A 21695-nucleotide genomic window follows, 5' to 3' on the forward strand; every position below is an offset into this window, starting at 1 on the left:
TTTGTTAATGTAAACATAATCTAAAATTCTACAAATAGCCTACATTTAATCTACTTTCTCAGTAATTCCACCAGGAATAATTGTTCTGTGGTAGCTTTGCCTGTATCAATATTGTCCAATCTCATTAGCTTTAAGACATGTAGACCAATACCTAGAATTTCTCAGTTGGAATGAGTTTAAGGTTTTAGATTGAAAAACCCTAAGGTTGAAAACCCCTAGTTTATAACAACTTTCCCTAACCTCATTTCTTAGTCTTCAACTGCCATAATGTTTTAAGCATCAGGCAATGGTTATAACTCTTCTTAAGCGAACTTATATTGTGTAAGGATTGTCTATGTATAGTATATAAGACATGAATTACATTTATATTATGAAAATTATAATTAATTTCCATCGTTATCCAAATACTGTTTTTCTGTATTACAGAGGAAGCTTCTTGCTGTCTACCTCCACCAGGATGAAAGTGTGCTGACTAATGTATTCTGTTCTCAAATGCTGTGTGCTGAATCTATTGTTTCCTACCTGAGTCAGAACTTTATAACATGGGCATGGGATATGACAAAAGAAGCAAATCGAGCAAGGTGAGCTGTTTTGAAATTGAAATTGATTATTTTAAAATCCTGAGATTTGCTTAAGATGAAACTACATATTACAGAGTAAGAACGCTACTTTCAGGACCAGAATATTGTTTTCAGTACAACCCCACTATCTTCTTCCCAATTTTTCAGAACATCACCTAACCTTATAGAATAGATTTGAATGTGCATAAAGACAAGGGAGAGAGAGAAAAATCACTGAGGGGAAAAGAGGAATAATTTCATGAGATTTCAACTATATTATAAAGTCTTTAATACAAAATGATCAACTATTTTAGAATTTTATAATTCTAAGACTTTTTATAATACAATCGTGCTTATACTATATATATTATATATACTAAAAATATAAATTTTTATTTTAAATACATAAACACATCAACAAAAACAGACACATGACTTAAAATAACATAGGAACAAGAAGTTCCATCGTATATCATACAGCAGTTCCGTATCGGTTTCTTTGCAGTTAGTGTTTTCCCTTCTATACATTTCTATCTTGCATTCATGGTCTCCTTATTCGTTATCCATTTTTCTGTACAATTCTATATTTATTTATACTTAGATATTTATAACCAAATATTGTTTACCTATATTGTGCTTTATATTCTTACTGTCATTTATTCTCTTACATACAATTATAGGTATACATTCACATAGTTATTCTTTTTCTTTGCCATTCTTATACTATTGTTATTCCATTTAAAAGGTTATAAGGTACAGTTTGGATTGCTTTGTTTACCATCCCTAGCGCCTGTTGTAACATCACCTTATTTTCCCTTTCTTTTCTCCCTCCCTTCCTTCTCTACTTCCTCCCTTCCTCCTCTCCTTCCCCTTCTTTCTTCCCTTACCTCTCCCCTACTCCTACCCTCTCTCTTCCCCTTCCTACCCTCTCTCCTTCTCTTTCTCTCCCTTCCTCCCTCCTCTCCTTCTCTTTCTCTCCCTTCCACCCACCTCTCCTTACCTCTTTCTTCTTCCCTTACCTCTCCTCCACTCTTCCTCTTCCTTTCCTACTATCTCTCCTTCTCTTTCTCTCCCTTCCACCCTCCTCTCCTTTCCCTTCCTTCTTCCCTCCCTTCTCTACTTCCTTCCTCCTCTCCTCTCCTTCCTTCTTCCCTCTCTTTCTTTTTCTATTGTTATAGGTGTCTCTTTCAAATCTCAGTTTATGTTTTCTTGGGGATGGTATTTCCACAAACCCATATAGTTTCATATCCTTTTGCATGCCTTCTTATTGCCCTTTTTGCTTTCTAGTTGTTCTTGACATATAGGCAATCGTAAGGCCTCTTGTGTATGCTTTCATAGTATCCCAGAGATTTTGAATTGAGGTGCCTTCTTTTTTATTTATTTTGAAAAACAATTTTAATTCTTTCTCTAGCATTTCAGTGTATTCTATTTCATTTACAATACTTGAGTTCATCATCCATCTTTTTCTACTCCTTTGACTTTTCCATCTTATTTTTATTGGGTTATGATCTGCCCACTCATTTGGTTCTATTTCAATTTCGTCTACTTGATTACATAGCCCAGATGAGATCCAAACCATGTCGATTCTTGATAGAGATTGATGGGGGTTCGAATAAAAGGTATATTGCTTTTTTGTTTTGTGCCTTTCTCTCCAATTATCCTGTAGTTTATATTCCATTGCCATCTCAAAAAAGGATTTGGGTAATGTATTTTTTTTTGTTTTGTTTTTCTTTTTGCTTTCATAGTCCATTTTTTAATCCACTATTGCGTTATAATCCCCAATTAAGCAAATGTTTTCATATTCTAATTCATTTATTTTATTATGTAATTTCCTATAAAATTCCTCTTGTTTCTGGTTTGGTGCATATATGACTATTAATAATATCGGTTTTTCTGTTGTCTCTAATTCAATCATTAGCATTCTGCCTTCTTCATCTAAGTAGACTTCTTTGCAGTTTATTTTTTCCTTTATATAGATTGCTATCCCACTTTTTTTTTATCTGCCAATGCTCTATATAATTTCCCTAGTTTTTTGTTTTCCAGTAAGTTCCTATGTTCCCTTTTAATATGCACTTCCTGTATACAGGCTATATCTACTTTCAATTTCTCAAGTTTATTAAACATCTGGGCTCTTTTTTTTGGTGCATTCAGTCCATTCAAGTTTATTGAAATAATTGTTATTTCTTGATCCATCTTTAGCTGGAGTTTTTTTTACTTCTAGTTTGTATCTGACTTTTCCTTCTCACGCCTTCCTTCTCTGCTCTCTCTCTTTCTTGCCTCTGTTCTTCTCTCCTGTTTCTTTCGTTGTCTTCTGATGTTTCTTCCTCTTGACCTCTACTTTCTAATTCCTCTTTGCTTCTTGTTCTACTTCCCTCTTGCAGTATTCTTCATAGAATTTCTGTGCTTCTTCTATATTCTCTATCTTATATCTTTTTCCTTGCCAAGATACCAGAACCCTTTCTGGTACCAACCATCTGTACATTATTCTATTTTTATTTAACTAGTTTGTTAAAAATTGGTACTGCCTATGTTGTTCCTGAATTCTCCGTGAACTCTGTTTAAGCGTGATCAGCTCTTTTCCCTGTAGTGTAATCGTCTCTTCTCTGGTTTTTTTTTGTACACTTCATCTCTGGTTTTTTTAGCAAATCTTACATGTACTTCTCTCGGGAGTCTATGTCTTCTGGCATAATTAGTATGCACCCAATAAGCTTCATCGATGTCTCCTCTCAACTCTTGTTCTTTTTTTGAAGAAATTCAGTGAGGATATTAATCATTTTTCCTTTCAGGTCTTCCTCCTCCTCTTCCGGTATGTTTTGGAATCTTAGGTAGAATGCAGCTCTTTCATTTTCAAGTTGGATTATTGATAGTTCTAATTCTTTATTAAGTTGTTTATATTCCAATTCCATTTTTCCCATCTTCTGATCTGATTGTTCTATTTTTTCTTCCATACCCTGGATTTTCTCTTCATTGATTGCTAAGGCATTCTGTATCTTTTCAATTTTATCATCTACATTCTTGATAGTTCCTTTCAATTCTCCCATTTCATTTTTCATTTCTTCATGATTCCTCCTTGTCTCTTCATGATTAGTAGTTGTCACTTGGCTTTTCGCCAATGTCTCTTGTATCATCTGGAGGATTGATTGCATACTCTGCATCGTTGGAGCTGGTGATATATATATATAATCAGCTTATGTCACCGTTAGTTTTCTTGCATCAGACTTCACAGTTCAGATTTACAGTCCACTAGGTGTCACACTCTCCTCAGTGTCACTGTTAGTATCCACGAAGCAAAGGTATCCTTCCAAAACAATCCTCTATCTATTGTCTCTGACACTGTTCCAAGCTCCAAGGCAAATAAATATCAAGTACTTATAAGTTCAACAAAGCAGCAGAAGGAAGAGTGAGCAGAAAAAAAAGGAACTCAGTATACCAACCCGACTGTTAAACAATCTCTTCTCTGAACTTTCCAAATCTTTTTGGCAGATATTATTTTCCACTCCTGTTGTCCATGTCGGGTTTTCGTTCTCACTGTGGCTAATTCCTTTAACTTATTCCGGCTGTCCCTTCCAACTCAGCGTCTCTGCTCCACTTCTTTTCGGCAAAATTGAACTGCAGAAACAGCCTCCTTCCTGGCGCCTTCTTCTTTCCAGCTCACCCTCTCTGCCAATTTCGCGTTGCCCTCCTCTTTGGGTTGTCAGTAATAGTAACAAGTATCCGATTTCAACTGCTTCTCTCTCTGTTTCCTTCCTTCTTATGCGGTTGCCATTGTTCTGGTCCTAACCAAATGGCAGGATAGTTCCTTGTCCGTTTAGGGGGTTTCTCCTATCCGCTGGGGGATTTGCCTTATCACCCCAATGTCTACAGAATATCCCCCTTAATCTACTGGCCCCTTCAGGATCAACAGCGCTTAAAAATGAGCCCAAACGAAGAAGTTAGAGTTAAAGGTTAGGAGAGCTCCTTTTCCTCCGCTCTAAGCACGGTGACGTCATCACCGGAACCCCACTATCTTCTTCCCAATTTTTCAGAACATCAGCTAACCTTATAGAATAGATTTGAATGTGCATAACGACAAGGGAGAGAGAGAAAAATCACTGAGGGGAAAAGAGGAATAATTTCATGAGATTTCAACTATATTATAAAGTCTTTTAATACAAAATGATAAACTATTTTAGAATTTTATAATTCTAAGACTTTTTATAATACAATCACGCTTATACTTTCATTTAAAAATAATTCATATGGTTTCTTAAGTTTGAAGTAATTCCAATAATTCCATTTATGTATCATACACTCCTTTTGTTAATCAGTTAAAAATGTTTTTAATGATCTACTTTTGAGGTGGTATTTATAGTTGTCCTAACTGAACAATTAATTATTTTCAAGCAGTAAGCTCTCAGAATACAGCATCCCTGGTCAACTTCTTTCCCCTTCTGTTCTTCCATCATTCTTCCAGACCAATCTTTTCCATCTCTCAGCAGGAACTAGCAGATGGGAAAACAGGAGAAATGAAGGGACTTTTGAAAGAAATGGGAGTATCCTGGATGCAATCTCTTTTGGTGCCATAGAACTTTTAAGAAGTATAATCAGCATCTATAGTCAGAAAATTGGTTCACAGATGGTTTAGAGGAGAGAAACAGCTTCCTGTGGAAGAGAGCGTAGTGATCCATAACATTGTAATGTGGAGACTTAGTGAAGAAAGCACTTGCAAAATTTTGTCTAGAGAGGCATCTGTCAGATGCATGGAAATCATTGCCTCTTCAGTCACCTTAAGGAGATATGTGGGTTCCAAGTTAACATAGATATGCAAGTGTTCTATTAAATATACAAACATTAATGAACCAGTGATTAGCTAGTAATATCTTAGAGTAAAGAATAGCTTAATCAATATAGCAAGTAAAATTTAGTCTCACAAAGATTTTTTTGGGCCTAAAAGTTGATTTAACTTGATCCATTTGACTTTCAACAAAATAATAAAGCTTTATATAATAAATGCTTTAATATTCCCCATGAGATAATACAAAGACCTTTCATTGTATATAAAATATCTTCTGGCAATTCTTTTTTTCCAAAACATCCATCATAATATATGAAATATGCATTTTGCATCTTTCATCATAATATTATTTAATAATGTTTCCTGAACTGTGTCTTGGCCGATCTAGGACAGCTCGACACTGTGATTTTATATAAATATAATAATTTTTTTATGATTAGTGAACTTTTAGTTTTTATTCATTTAAAAGGTTAATTTCATACTGTAAATGATATCTGTAATTTAATATATATTGTGTGGCTTAAAAGTTATTGAGTTAGAGTTTAGAGTCTTTATTTTCATGTCAGCTCTCTTTACAGAACAAATTTTCCAAATTAAAATTAAAATATGTAGTGTTTCTGCATAATACTTCATAAACCTATGCATTTTAATTTTAATTTTGGTTGAGATTAACTGGCATTCATTTGTTTTTATTATCATTAAAGTAAATGTAGTCTCAAAGATAGGTATAAATGGAGCAACTATAGTTTTTTTTTTCAATGGAACAAAATATGTGGACAAGAGATTGGATTAATCTTATACTATTGCCATTTACAAGAAATAGGGAATCTCCTCCTTTCCTTTCATCCCGCAACTTGCTGTGGATGGAAACCCTATTTGTAAACCATCTGCAATGGCTAAGTTCAGTTGATGACCTGCTGTTATATTGTTCTAGTCTCTTTTTAATTCTCTGGTTTCTTTTATTTTACAATCGCAAAAAATTGTGCTATAGTCTCTTCTAAAAAACTATGTCTGAGGGAGGGTTTTTTATGACTGACAATAAGCAGCATGTCAAAGCTTTGTTGTGTTTTACTTAAGATCTATTAAGTAGCACAACTTTGATACACTAGTTATAAGAGTTTACAGGTTACTGCCATACCTGTGGTGACCAAAGCAACAGAAGCTGCTTAGCAGAAATAGTTTGTACAGCTGGGTCTTATTAACTCCTTATGACACTTTTAGAAATACTAAATAAAGAGCCTGCTTAGGCTGCACTGCTATTTTCAGCAGGTTTAGAACCCTGATTGAAAAGTACACTAAGATGCTTAAATCTACATTTTTTGGTTTTATTTTCATGTAAGAGAATATACAATTGTTGTACACAAAATATATTTATTTTTATTTATTTATACATAATAATGAGATTTTTATTCAATTACAGAGCCTTCAAGTGGCTTAGGGAAGGATGGATAAAATATAAAATATATGAAAGACATATCAGTATAAATCTGAAATTTAAACTTGTACATTTAAATCCACATACTTTCAGCTCAGATAGCAGGCTGACTTTTTTATGTTCAATATTCAATAGTTTGGAAAGAAGAAATGTGAAAGACTTCCTTCCTACAAACTTCTTCCAGTCCACTTGAAGCTACTATATTTGATAAAAGGCAATAAAAGCCAAATCCTTAAAATATGGGGACAGTATTCCAAATTCCAGTAATCAACCTCTTTTGGATGAGGTTGAATCTGTCTGAACCATCAAAAATAAAACTTCTCCTAGATTCATTGTTGCTGTTCAAAGCTAAAATGGCCATACTAGCTCAGAGTCTTTTACTAGACTTTCTGGCCAATAGTTCTTGAATCAGAATTAGTCTAGTTCATATTTACACATTTTTAAAATAAAATATCTTCTTATTTGAGGTACCATTAATTTTCACTATGCTACTGAAATAAAGGCTACATGCTTTCGAAGGTGACTCTGAAATTGAACGAACCTAGATACTCATATACTTGCCCAGATATTAAGATCTTCTGAAAAGCCTGTCTTTTACACCCTGTAATTGAAGGCTATAAATTACATGAGGTCTCAAGAGAGATCCTTTCCATCCATTGTTTGCAATGTCTTTCTTCTGGAGGCTGAGCTGGCTGCTGAACTGCTTTCATTTCAGAAGCAAGTTCAGATTTGAATATGTATATTGTTGGTTATTGCTGTATTTTTTATTGTTCATTAATTCTGTTGTTGACTATAATAGTTAACTAGTGTTCTTAAAAGTGTTTTATATTAATTTGGATTCTTCACTAAAGTTCTTCAATAATTGAATAAAACATTAATCAAAACCTGTGTCTATGTATGTATGTATGTATGTATGTATGTATGTATGTATGTATGTATGTATGTATATATATTAGATTTTTTACAACCCCTGGTAAGCCCCAATTATGGGAGGAAGCTAACTGCTTCTATCATCTGTCTATCGGCTCGTCACAAGAGACCATCACGACAGAAACCCAATATTTTTTACTGTTGCCTTTGTTACATTTGTGTTGTATTTCTGCTGATAAATAAATAAAGGGAGACTAGTATAGATCTATTTCAAGCTATTTATATTTTATTGGGTTTCTGTCGTGATGGTCTCTTGTGATGAGCCGATAGACAGAGAATGGAAGCAGTCTGCTTCCTCCCATATTTGGGCATACCAGAGGTTGTGACACTAAATACATACCTACTTCCCTGGCTCAGCTGATAAGGAGGAGAACCTTGTGGCTCAGTGGTTAACACAACTGCTTAATATGTAATACAGGACAGGTTCAAGTCCCAGTAAGGGTATGGCTAGCTGATGAGAGCTAAATAGCTTGAAATAGATCTATACTAGTCTCCCTTTATTTATTTATCAGCACAAATACAACACAAATGTAACAAAGGCAATAGTAAAAATATTGGGTTTCTGTCGTGATGGTCTCTTGTGACGAGCCGATAGACAGAGAATGGAAGCAGTCTGCTTCCTCCCATATTTGGGCATACCAGGGGTTGTGGCACTATATATATATATATATATATATATATATATATATATATATATATGTATGTATGTATGTATGTATGTATGTATGTATGTATGTATGTATGTATGTATGTATATATATGTATATATATGTATATATATGTATATATATGTGTATATATATATATATATATATATATATATATATATATGTATATATATGTATATTCATATTCATATTCATTCATTCAATGCTAAATAGTAATTGTAAGTAATTTAAGGGAGCCTTGATATTGTTATTAATACTATAAATAAGTATTTTTAGCATTATTAATATTAGTAAAGGTAAAGGTTTCCCCCACGCAGTCATATGCAACTCTAGGGGGCAGTATTCATCTCCATTTCTTAAATGAGGAAGTTAATGTTGTTTGAAGATACTTTCCGTGGTCACGGGACCAGCATGACTATGCTGAGGCACATGGAACACTGTTACCTAAGTGGTACCTACTTGTATTTGCATGCTATTGAACTGCTAGGTGGACAGGAGGTGTGGGGCAAGGATGGGAGCTCATACCATCACATGGTGCTCAGGTCTCGAATCCAGTCTGACTTTCCAGCTGACAAGCTCAGCATCTTTAACCACTGAGCCATCACACATCCCTATTAATGTTAATACTTTTAGTCTACTATTACACAATGTTGCAGCAATATTTTTTTTAAAAAGGTTAAGTGATTTAGGAACAGCTGTCACTATTTCCCTTCGCCTTTGTGCCATCTTAATCTGGCACAAAGGTATACATACAATGTAACAAATGAGCAATGTAACAAATGAGCAATATATATGAAATAGTCATTTGCATTTTAAATGCTAACAGATTTAGCCTGGCAAATTATCATCAGTGTAGTGTAGTCTTTTGTTTAAAATGTATTGTATTGCTGCAAAATTAACATACTTTTCTTGATAAATCATTGTAGGAATTTCATCTTATAGTTGTACAACATAATCTATTTCTTATTACCTGCAGGCTTCTTTGTAGTGACAGTCCCCTAAGAATTGTTTCCAGTATCATTAATGAATTCAAAATAGATTTCCCCATTTTTAAAAGTATAAATCATTGAAATGGAAATTCATGCTTTGGGATATTTGAAATTATTGTTGAAATTACATAGATAATTTTCAGATTATCTTGAGACCTCAATATCTTCACTATTAAGAAATGGTCTGATGGAATGGCATCATTCTATGTTGTATTTCTAAATTTCTTTCAATCAACACTTGTAGTCCTTAATATATGTAAGGAGAGAGAAATACTGTGCATAGCATGAATACATGCCAAGGCATACCTGGAGAGAGCATAAGCAAAATAATTATTTCTCAATTTGCAAATAAATAATATAAATACTTCACACCTCTACTATAATGAACTCACCACTCTCCCTTTACTATTCCTAAATATTTGTATAATGTATTATTTTCATCTCATGGGATGGCCTTCACATTGGTACATCTGGATAGTGTACCATGAGTAGTACTTTTGAGCAGATTCAATGCTGTTCCTTATCAAGAGCTTTCATGTATCTACTCAGACTCTGAAATTGAAACAGTACCATACGTACTTCAGAATTGCCCTAGCTACCATCTCCCTACTTATTATAAACTACCAGATCATTCTCAAGTAGCAATCATGCAATAACTACTAAATGACCAGAATGGGGAAGTCCCTAGAATTATAGCCACATTTTAAAATATACCAATGACAATTAGAAGTTTCTGGACTTGATTGCTCTTCTGGGTGTGCATGCTTAGGCATGAATAGGTATTTAATAAAAAATACCTACTTTTTATTTTGTGTGTTTGTATTGGATCTACAATTGTATATTTTAATAAACTGCAACTAAAAGGCACAGCTATTTTAAGAAGTCACAGGCAGAGGGAGACATTTATTGTCTTGTTTAATTGTTTCTGGTGTTTATATACTCAATATAACAATTGGGCAAGGTTTTCATTGTTTATTAGGCTTACATTCTATTTTTTTTCTCTGTGAAAGCTCAAGACAATATCAGTGGAATTATCCTTCACTTTTTCCTCATAACAGTAACTTCTGAGGTAAGTTGGGCTCACCAGTGAGCTCTATCATCAAATAGGAAATTAAAATTGGATCTCCCTAGTCTTAGAACAGTGCTTTGATCGCTGCAAACCATGCAACAGCTGTTTTAAGTATCACTTATCCAGCTTCATTTCTTGAGGTTTCTAAGAGAATGAAAACATTCAATAAAAACACCTCGTACAGGAAAAACTGCTGTTCTTCACATAGTAATCCTTGTTTTGGACTTTTTGTGAGAAAGCTGCCATGAATTAGTTTTATTTTGTCAAGATGTTCAAAGTCCTGTCTCATTTTACTTCCAAAAGGAAAGGAAAGTATCTAAGGTCAGGAATCTAATTAATGTTTGTCTTAAATAAGAAAGATACACCAATGGCAGGCAAGTTTGTGTATGTCTTATTTTGAAGAGGAAGCAAAGACGGGGATCATCCTGTTTCTTGATTATATGCGACCTGCTCATTTTCTCCTTTTCTCCTTTGCTTTTGATTTTAGCTGTGGTCTTAACAGAATATCAAGATCAATTTGCAGCATGGTTAAACTCAAGGTTTGCATTCTGCAATCAGCAATTGTTTCCACAAACAGTGCTGTGTGTTCTTGTAACTTCAGAAGCTTTTAGAAGGATCATGGCAAGGGCAGCATCTAATGACTTTATTAGAAGAGAGTTTCAAAACAGGTTCATAAACTGATCATATCTGTTTGTCATCTAGTCATAATGACTGAGTAGTGTTGTTGAGAATTATACTTGTGAATGGTTTCCCAGTAGCAAAACATTAAGAACAAAGGGGCAGGATAGAAGGTGATTATCTCTTCATATAACCTCTCTTCCAATAATGCATGAATTGTTAGTAAGGCGATGTCCATTGAATAAGGACATTGCCTAGTATGCTTTGAGATGATAGCTTGCTGTAAGTTTTGAATATGTTTTACCAGGAGATAGGGGCCTTCAAACCTGGGGCATGATGGTTTACTACCATCAAATGGTAACTGTGAATAAAAATAATATATAAACTAACCTTTGCTTCACTTATGTAGATGAACAGCCTTATGTTATTCTAACCCATCAGATTTGGTTGAAGCTGCTCTGCAAGTTATCTGATAAAGCATGACTTTGGTGACAAATTCCAAATAATGGAAATTTAAGCATTTTTAAAGAAGCTTCTAACCAAAGATCGGGTGCTTCTGAGCAGTTATTATACATAGAAGGATGTAGCAAGAAATGTTCCAAGAACCCAGTAAAAAATAACAATTGTCTTCAAAGAAATGCAGGACTAAGTGGATGGCATGTAGAATTGGCTAAGATAGTCATGTCATGAATAAATAAAACATAGCATCCAGTTCTACATTTAAAAATTAAATATTAAAAGCATAAAATGTTATTCCTTTATTCACATTTTAATGAGATATTGACTTTGCACAGTATAAAATTAATCATATTAAATAGATGTTAGATAAATTTAATATTCAACAAGTATTCTTTTACTTTGGAAAAACTCTACAGTAAATTTGCCATAAATAGGTATAGAAATAAATTTCACCATTTCTTGGCTCATGTTTAAAGAGCACTAGGGCACTTCTTCAAATATTTGGTCTGCTAAATTGGATTTGGCCATATCAAATAGGTATTTTCAAACTTCTCTAAAATTTAAAGTTTCTTTTTGAGTATAAATCATATAATTTATCTAAATAGTCTACTGAGCGTGGCATATATAGCAATAGCAGTAGACTTATATACCGCTTCATAGGCCTTTCAGGCCTCTCTAAGCGGTTTACAGAGAGTCAGCATATTGCCCCCAACAATCTGGGTCCTCATTTTACCCACCTCGGAAGGATGGAAGGCTGAGTCAACCCTGAGCCGGTGGGATTTGAACCGCTGACCTGCTGATCTAGCAGTAGCCTGCAGTGCTGCTTTTTAACCACTGCGCCACCTTGGCTCTATAACTTAGCAATTGGTTCGACCAGGATGACTTCTTGAGATAATTTCCTGAGAAATCAAAATAAGGGTGACACAAATCCATTGTGGATGGCACAAAGATTCCAGAGTCTGTCTCACTGTAGACTTGGAGGTGAACTTGCTAAATATTTCTCAATAAAATCAGAAGACCTTTCATCTCACATAGCAGAAATTTCAATTTTCAATTTCAATTTAATAAAATTTGTATGCCGCTCACTCTCTTGGGACTCTGGGCGACTTACAGACAGATAAAAAAGCATTTAAAAATTTAAAAGTAAAAAAATACAATTGTTAAAATTACACAACATCCATTCAGTCTAAGTGGGGTTGGACATTTATCAACAGCCCCAGGCCTGCCAGAACAGCCAGGTCTTAGTGGCTTTACGGAAGGCCGGGAGAGTGGTAAGGGTCCGGATCTCTATGGGTAGATCGTTTCACAGGGTCGGCACAGCTACAGAGAAGGCCCTCCCCCGGGGGGCTGCCAGCCAGCATTGTCTGGTCGATGGCACCTGGAGGAGGCCCAACCTGTGAGATCTTGTTGGTCATTGGGAGGTATGTGGCAGGAGGCGGTCTGTCAGGTAGCCAGGTCCTAAACCATGTAGGGCTTTAAAAATAATGACTAGTACCTTGAAGCGCGTTCGGAGACCAATAGGGAGCCAGTGCAGCTCGTGGAGGATGGGTGTAACATGGGTGTATCTAGGTACACCCAGTATCGCTCACGCGGCTGCATTCTGGACCAACTGCAGTCTTCGAACATTCTTCAGGGGCAGCCCCATGTAGAGCGCATTACAGTAATCCATTCTTGAGGTGATGAGGGCATGAGTGACCATTCGAAGTGCCTCCCGGTCCAGATAGGGCCACAACTGGTACACCAGGCGAACCTGGGCAAAGCCCCCCTGGTCACAGCTGACAGATGGTGTTCTAACGTCAGCTGTGGGTCCAGGAGGACACCCAAATTGCGGGCCCTCTCTGAGGGATGTATAATTTCGCCCCCCAGGCTAAGAGGTGGAATGTCTGGACTATCCTTGGGAGGCAACATCGATAGCCACTCGGTCTTGTCTGGATTGAGTGCAAGCTTGTTCGCTCCCATCCAGACCCTGACAGCCTCCAGGCACTGGGACATCACTTCCACTGCTTCGCTGAGTTGCACGGGGCGAACAGATACAATTGAGTATCGTCCGCATACTGATGATATTTGATCCCATGCCAGCGTATGATCTCACCCAGTGGCTTCATGTAGATATTAAATAGGAGGGGGGACAGGACCGAACCCTGCGGCACCCCATATTTCAGGAGCCTATGGGTCGATCTCTGTCCTCCAACCAACACCGACTGCGACCTTTCCGAGAGGTAAGAGGAGAACCACCGTAAAATGGTGACTCCCACTCCCACTTCCCGTAAACACCGCAGAAGGATACCATGGTCGATGGTATCGAAGGCCGCTGAGAGGTCAAGAAGCACTAGGATAGACGAATATCCTCTATCCCTGGCCCGCCAGAGATCATCGATCAGCGCGACCAAAGCAGTTTCGGTGGAGTAACCAGGCCTGAAACCCGAATGAAAGGGATCCAGATAATCTGCTTCATCCAAGGTTCGTCGGAGTTGAAAGGCCACCACCTTCTCAACAATAGCAATAGCAATAGCAATAGCAGTAGACTTATATACCGCTTCATAGGCCTTTCAGGCCTCTCTAAGCGGTTTACAGAGAGTCAGCATATTGCCCCCAACAATCTGGGTCCTCATTTTACCCACCTCGGAAGGATGGAAGGCTGAGTCAACCCTGAGCCGGTGAGATTTGAACCGCTGACCTGCTGATCTAGCAATAGCCTGCAGTGCTGCATTTAACCACTGCGCCACCTTGGCTCTTGATCCCATGCCAGCGTATGAACAACCTTCCCTACGAACGGGAAGTTGGAGACTGGACGATAGTTGTTTAAGATGGCTGGATCCAGGGAAGGTTTCTTAAGGAGGGGTCTCATCACCACATCCTTTAGGGGATGCGGGAAGGATCCCTCCTGGAGAGAGGTGTTAACAATCTTCTGGAGCCAGCCACATGTCACCTCCCTGCTGGTCGAGACCAGCCAGGAGGGACACGGGTCCAGTAAACAGGTGGAGGCACTCACCGCTCCCATGGCCTTGTCCACTTCCTCAGGAGCGACAAGTTGAAACTCGCTTCACAAAATCCGATCAAGACCCTCCCCCGGCATCTCGGCTGGTACTGTCCAAGTGGAGTCCAGGTCCATCCGAATCCAAGTGATTTTATCCGACAGAAACTGAACAAACTCCTCAGCTCTACCCTGTAAGGGCTCACCAGCATCCCTCCCTTTCAAGAGGGAGCGTGCTATCCTAAACAGAGCGGCTGGGCGAGATTCTGCGGATGCAATAAGAGCGGAAAAATGAGCACATTTTGCCGCCCGTATCGCCACTAGATAAGTCCTAATAAAGGGTCTTAATTGTGTTCAGTCGGATTCAGAGTTACTAGCCCTCCAGCGTCGCTCTAGGCATCTCTTTTGGCGCTTCATCTCCCAGAGTTCCTCGGTAAACCAAGGAGCCGTCCTGGATCCACTACCGTGGAGAGGCCGTAAAGGCGCAATCCAGTTTAGAGCCTCTGCCACCACTGTATTCCAAGTAGCGACCAAGGACTCCGCCGGACTGTGGGCCAGGGAGTCAGGTATCTTACCAAGCGCCGTCTGAAATCCCATAGGGTCCATCAGGCGCCTGGGGCAGAACCACCTAATCGGTTCCCCCTCCCTACAGTGGGGGATTGGTTTCCGAAAGTCAAGCCTCAATATGAAGTGATCTGACCATGAAAAGGGCAAGATCTCAATGCCCTTCAAATCTAGATCACATCTCCACTACTCCGAGAGAAACACGAGGTCGAGTATGAGTCGGACCCTGAATTACCTGGGTCAAGTCCATGGCTGTCATGGAAGCCATGAACTCCTGTGCTCCATCAGAGCGTTCGCCGAGCAACAGCAGGTTGAAATCCCCCAGCACTATAAGCCTGGGGAACTCAACCGCCAGTTTGGCTACTGACTCAAGGAGCACAGGTAGGGCTGTTGTAACGCAGTTGGGAGGTAGGTACATTAGAAACAGACCCACTTGACCCCCAAGGTCCAACTTCACCAGAAGGGACTCACATCCGACAGTCTCCTGAGCACGGATCCTACGAGGGACTAGTGACTCTCGGATGATGACTGCCACTCCCCCACCCCTTTCTCTGGTGTTGCGGCTGGTGGAGCACCTGAAACCCTTCTGGGCACATTTCAGTGAGGGGGACTCCTCCCTCATTTGGCCCAGCCAGGTTTCAGTAATACATGCCAGGTCTGCCCCCTCGTCTAATATTAGGTCCCGGACGAGGGGAGCTTTATGAACCACACACCTGGCATTTAGCAACAGCAGCCTGAGACCAGGGCCCTGACAACTCTCACCATCTGGTCCTGGAGTAGAGCTATCAGGGCCGGAAGGAGGGATCGCTGTGACGTAGCGAACCTTCCTTCCCCGGTAATGGCTAGCCCTGTAACTCCTGTCAAACCTGCCTCTCCCAACTACGACCGGGATGCACCGGCCCATCCCCACACCCGTAGACCCCTCTTCCCCTCCCGTAGCTTCCATTCTCCCCGGCAGGCCATTCATATCATACATTCTGGGACGAGAGGCGGATCCGGGCCCCCATCCACTTCTGCTACTGCACTCTGTGGAGGGGGCTCCAGGCCGCACTCTCAATCCCCTCATACGTGTCAACCAAGCATTCTCCGCAAACATACCCCACAGCAGATTAAAAGATACAACAATATAATAAAAATAATTATACTAATTTAAAAGAAGGTGGGTTCATTCATTCACAGGCATGCACATATATTCCACATACAGAGAAAAAAAAGGGGGGTGCGCAAATATTAAGATTGATGTTAAAATTGTGCAAGTAAGGTCTCTGGTTCGTGGGGTAGGGAGACAAGGGTCAAGTCGATGACAAGGGGATGCAGATGAAATAGTTTGTCTTCTCTTCTGTCCCAGATAGTATAGTAAAGGGAGGCAGAGGTCTGGGTGGTTGAGGTGGTGTCTCTAGAATAGTAATAAGTAGTAGTGGTCGTGACAGAGAAAACAGAATTATATGTCTGGAAATCCAGGAGTCCAAAAACCAACTAGAAATGGCCAACTAGCACATGTAGGACATCATCTTATAATTACTCTTAAACTTTTGAACTACTTGTTAATCACATCTGATTATTTACTAAAAAGTTAGTAATTTCCATATTGAGACATTTTATTTAAATAAAGCCAATAACACAAAAATGACTCAATTTTGTGTTATTGGCTTTATTTAAATAAAATATTGAGGACAAAATTGACTCAATTTTGTCCTCAAACTTTAATAGTTCTCAGAATCATGCTCACTTTGGAATCAAGGATTTTTATTTATCATTCTAGATTTCTGAAGCATGGATTTTTTTTATTAATAATATGAAAATTAAGTGTTGTGATTCTGTTTTGGATGTTGATATCAAATGCTTTTCAGCCTGTGACATTTTAATGCCAGTTGTCTTTTCAGATAGATTTACCTTCTAAAGCATGGGACAAAAAGGCTTATGCTCATCAGGTAGTTTTCAGATCAGTTGTTACCTAAAATATTATCCTAAGGCATAAGAAAATACAGACTTTAAGTTGCCTTTCATGAACATAATTAAGAATTAATAAGCCTCTGCTAGTGGCTAGTCCTCAGAATTTCCACTGTTTTGCCTTTTGTGACCTGTGTTATTAAAAGTCCATTATTTTTACAGACTTTATTAAATTGGATCTTATTAAAGCATTCTATATTTGCATTTGGTCTTTCATAATTCATTATTATTATGACATTTACTTTTTACCATCAGATCTGAAAACATATCATAAGCTACCCTTTTCTCTTGAAAGAAATGCTAATTTCAAACAGTCCTCTAATGGAAGTGAAAAGCTTTATCAGTTTTTTCATTTATTCAAGATCGTGTTAAGAATACTAATGTCAGACTTCAGTATGATAATGGATGAAAGCTTTTTTTGTCAAAAGCTTAGAATTAGTGTTTTTAGAACATACTAGTAAGTATGAAAGTGAAGGGAACTAGCACAATCTTCAAAAACATGACTCCTTGATATGTATTACTTCTTTCACTAATTAATTATTGAAAGTTATATTAACATATTTCTATATGCAAGCTGTTCATCTACAACTTTTGGTCTGTGTGGGGTGTGTGTATGTGTGTGTTTTGTTACAATGAACTTCTGAAATGTTATGGTATTGATTCTTGCCAAAGAGTTCAATCTTCAGTACCTGTTCTTATGGACTTCAAATTCCTCATATCTGTCTCATTATACCTTAGAGGAGAGCAAAAAGTTCCTCTTGCATTGTAAAGAATAAAAAGTAAAATATGGTAATGGTTTTAATCTCCATTTGATTCTTATAAGGCTTTTTTTGTAACAGGTGTCAAAGTGCCTAAAGATTTAAGTATATCTTACCAAAAATGATATTACTTCCTATGTAGGAAGGAAAAACTTTATACTAAAGGTTTCAAGTTTTTATCCCTCAGTCAAGTCCCTATTTATAGTCTTACTCATGTTCTAGGGCCATACAGTAATAATCCTTAATATATTAGTTTTTTTTAATCCAAACTATTTTAGCTTTGGCTTTTGGCCTTTTGAAATTTAACTCCGTGCCAGTGCCACGTCCTTGGGCATGGGAGTTGCACAGATAATTTAAACTGGAGTTTGAAAAGTGGATTCAAGAATCACACAATCGTTAATGCTAGAATTGGCATCTATGAGTTTAGTGATTTTTGTCCTCCTTTCAAAATGAGTCATCTGAGAAGATGGCATGATGATGCATTCTGTTCAACATCTGAAGATTCCAAATTAAGCTTTGCTTTTAGCCATGTGCTTTTCTCCAGTGTAGTATCATTTTGCTTTTGCTTATAAAGAAATACGCATTTGAATTTAGTGGGGTCATCTTAATTTATTGAAATACCAACTGATTTCTGTATTGTTACTATTCCTGTTACAGTAGTAAAGTGTGGGATTCAGAGTTAGGAATAAACAGAATAGTGGAGGGTTGTTGCCTGAGTAAAAGGAGGTGTGTGTGTTCGTGTGTGTGTGTGTGTGTGTGTGTGTGTGTAGATTTTGATGGGTGTAGGTATGCTGATCTTGTTGTATTCAGGTCTTTTCCCATGTAAGATTGAGATTGTCTTGGCAACGTTTCAGCGAGGTCTCACTCGCCATCTTCAAGTGGGCTTAAAGTGTGATCAGAGTTTAAGCCCAAAACCCAGCCTGAAGACCTCGCTGAAACGTTGCCAAGACAATCTCAATCTTACACGGGAAAAGACCCGAATACAACAAGACCAGCATGTGTGTGTGTGTGTGTGTGTGTGTGTGTGTGTGTGTGTGTGTGTGTGTATTCATTCCTAATAATATGGATCTGTTGTTTTGATTACTGTCCTCCATCTCTTATGATTTGTATTTTAGGAATAAACCAGAAAAGACATTGAGAGCATTTTGTATTTTTTGTTAATGCAGAGGTAGATAATAAAGAAAACAGTGCAAGAAGCCAATGAAATATTATTCATCTATCTCTATCCCATTAATTTTCCAAGTGCATAGAAACTTAGAGCCATTTGGGCCATCAAGTCCAACCCTCTAATTGGTGCAGGGATCCAAATTAAAGCATTCCTGACATTCTAATTAGGAACGGGAATTACTTCCTTCATTAATCTGAGTTTCATGTTGCTTTTACCATTAGAAGTTTTTTTCTTTTTTCTTTTGTTTCATTTACCAATATCTATAACTTAATACAGGTAGTCCTCAATTTACAACAGTTCATTTAGTGCCCGTTCAAAGTTACAACGGCACTGAAAAAAATGACATGACCATTTTTCACATTTATGACATTGCAGCAGTCCCATGGTCACATGATTTACATTCAGAAGCTTGACAGGTGGTTCATATTTATAACAGTTGCAGTGTCCCAGGTCATGTGATTCCCTTTTGCAACCTTCTGACAAGCAATGTCAATGGGGAAGCCAGATTCACTTAATAACCCTGGAACTAATTTAACAACTGCAGTGATTCACTTAACAAATATGGCAAGAAGTCATAAAACTCACAAATTTCTCACATAGCAACATAAAGTTTGGACTCAATTGTAGTTGTAAGACAAGGACTACCCATTATTCAGTATCCTGCTCCCTGGAATGATGAAGAACAGGTTTTCACCTTCTTTACTATAAACTGAAAATTTCCCTCAAGCCATCTTTTCTCAGTTCTCAGTCTTTCTCTCTCTGTCTCTTCATAAAACCAATCTCATTGTATTTCTTTGCATTTCTTCCAGTTTTCCTGAATAATCTTACAAATCTGTTACCCAGAAATGTTGAGGCATTGTATAGTAATCATTGCAAAATAATGTATACTTCGCATATTTGGAAGCTGGTACAATGGCATAACATAAAATTTCTTCTCCTTTAGCAGCTACATCACATCACTAATTCATCTTCAGTTTGTGATCCAAGTTATTTTTAATATCCAGGAATTCCCATTTCTATATTTCTGCATTTTTCTCTTTCCTGAGTGTATAACTTTGCATTTATCTCTATTAAATTTTGTTCGGTTGTTTTCAGCTCATCCCTCTAACCTACCAAGATCCTGAATTTTGTTTTCAATCTTCTAAAATAGCAGCTGACCTGCCCTGTTTTATGTCAAGTGCAGATATGATAATCATTTTGTGGTTATCCCATCAGAATGGGGTGCTCTATCAAAGCATAATTGAAAACAAGATATGTATATAGTATTTGCACAGTCTACTGAGAAAGTTACCAAATAAAAAAGGGATGACTTTAGTTTGGAAAGTCTTATTTTTTTATAAATATAATAATCGAATAATCTCTAGATGATTTGCATCTAATATATATTGTTTTCAAGTTGGTCACGTATTAATAGTTTTATGATATGCTGTAGAATTTTCTCATGAATTGACTAATTTTGTTTTCCTTATGTTAGAGTTCTAGTTTGTTTTCTTCTATCTTTTGAAAGTCGAGGTTTTCAGCTATATAACTTAAGAATTGACAGAAGGATCATACTAAACCACTAGGTCTCAGTTGTTTCTAACTATTAAATCTGGGAGCAGAATTGATACAGAGCTATGAATGTTGCGCAAAAGAATGTAAAGAAATTTAGATAAGAGAAAAATATAAAGAAGATAGTAGGTTTAATAGAAATAGGTACGTTGCAGCATAGAAGAAAAAGAGAGGGTGGAAGTGGATGTTCCCTATGGAAAATAATAAGATTGCAAGAGTCCGCGGAAAATTGTTCACAGTATAAAAAGAGAAAAAAATGGGGCTACTGTTAACCACATATAAAGTCCTGTGTTTTCCTGAAAATAAGGTACAATGTACTGCATATATTTTTGCTGTGAAATTATAAAAGTTATATGACATGCATATATATTTTGGAAATTAAATGAATATGATACTTTTTAGTAATGCAAACTGTTCTATTTTTCAGGTTTCTAACAATGTGCACAAGACACTTTGGCAGTGTTGTAGCTCAAACTATTCGCACTCAGAAGACAGATCAGTTTCCATTGTTCCTTATTATTATGGGAAAACGATCATCAAATGAGGTGTTGAATGTAATACAAGGTATAGTCCATGTATTCTGTTTGATGCATGTTTTGTATTGAAACTTTCAACTGAATTTGTATCGATTACACTAGTAGTCAAGTGTATAAATTCTCCTGGAATATAGTTTATATTCTTACATTAACAAAGTATTTGTAGATAAAATGAAAAATTTGTGCATTTATCTTATATACATTTGCAACAACTATGTGTATCTGATCAAAACTAATATAGCACGATAGTGTTTGAAAATCAGTGATAAAAATGTTCAGCTTCAATCTTGGAAAGTTTACACCTTATGATGTTACTCAACAAAAGAAGTGAAAAAAAATTGGCAAATGTTCTAGCTGGTTTTTAGAAGTAGGTCTCAGGATGAATCTTAGTTACCTGGAGAAGTTACTACGTCACATTCAAAAACCTAACCCCTTGTTCTAGTAACTTGAGTGTGAGTAAGGAACTTCACCTCCCAAACTTATTCCCCCCAACCCTTCCAATGGTGGAATTCAAATAATTTAACAACGGTTCGCCCTGGGTCAGGTTAACTGTTGTGAGAAGCTTGGCCCATCCCTGTCTTCCAGCTCTGCCAGACGAGCCTCCTGTGACAGCAAACATGACCCTGGACGAACCAGTTGTTAAATTATCTCCCCCCCCCCACTATCAAAGTGGATCCTGGATGTTGCGCTGC

The 21695-nt window shown here is 37.3% G+C and overlaps 1 protein-coding gene across 3 annotated transcripts in view; it reads left to right on the forward strand.

Moving 5' to 3' along the window:
* Nucleotides 1-21695, forward strand: part of FAF1 (Fas associated factor 1) — a 245287-nt gene that overhangs the window by 154419 nt on the left and 69173 nt on the right. For all 3 annotated transcript variants that reach the window (XM_087719689.1, XM_087719688.1, XM_087719690.1), the window contains 2 exons: nucleotides 427-581; nucleotides 20895-21031. In XM_087719689.1, the coding sequence (XP_087575815.1) occupies nucleotides 427-581; nucleotides 20895-21031 (292 nt within the window). The remainder of the gene's footprint in view (nucleotides 1-426; nucleotides 582-20894; nucleotides 21032-21695) is intronic.

Source organism: Thamnophis sirtalis, unplaced genomic scaffold, assembly GCF_051295495.1.
Source record: "Thamnophis sirtalis isolate CommonGarterSnake01/CBP01778 unplaced genomic scaffold, rThaSir2_p1.2 scaffold_7, whole genome shotgun sequence".
Taxonomy (NCBI): Eukaryota; Metazoa; Chordata; class Lepidosauria; order Squamata; family Natricidae; genus Thamnophis; species Thamnophis sirtalis.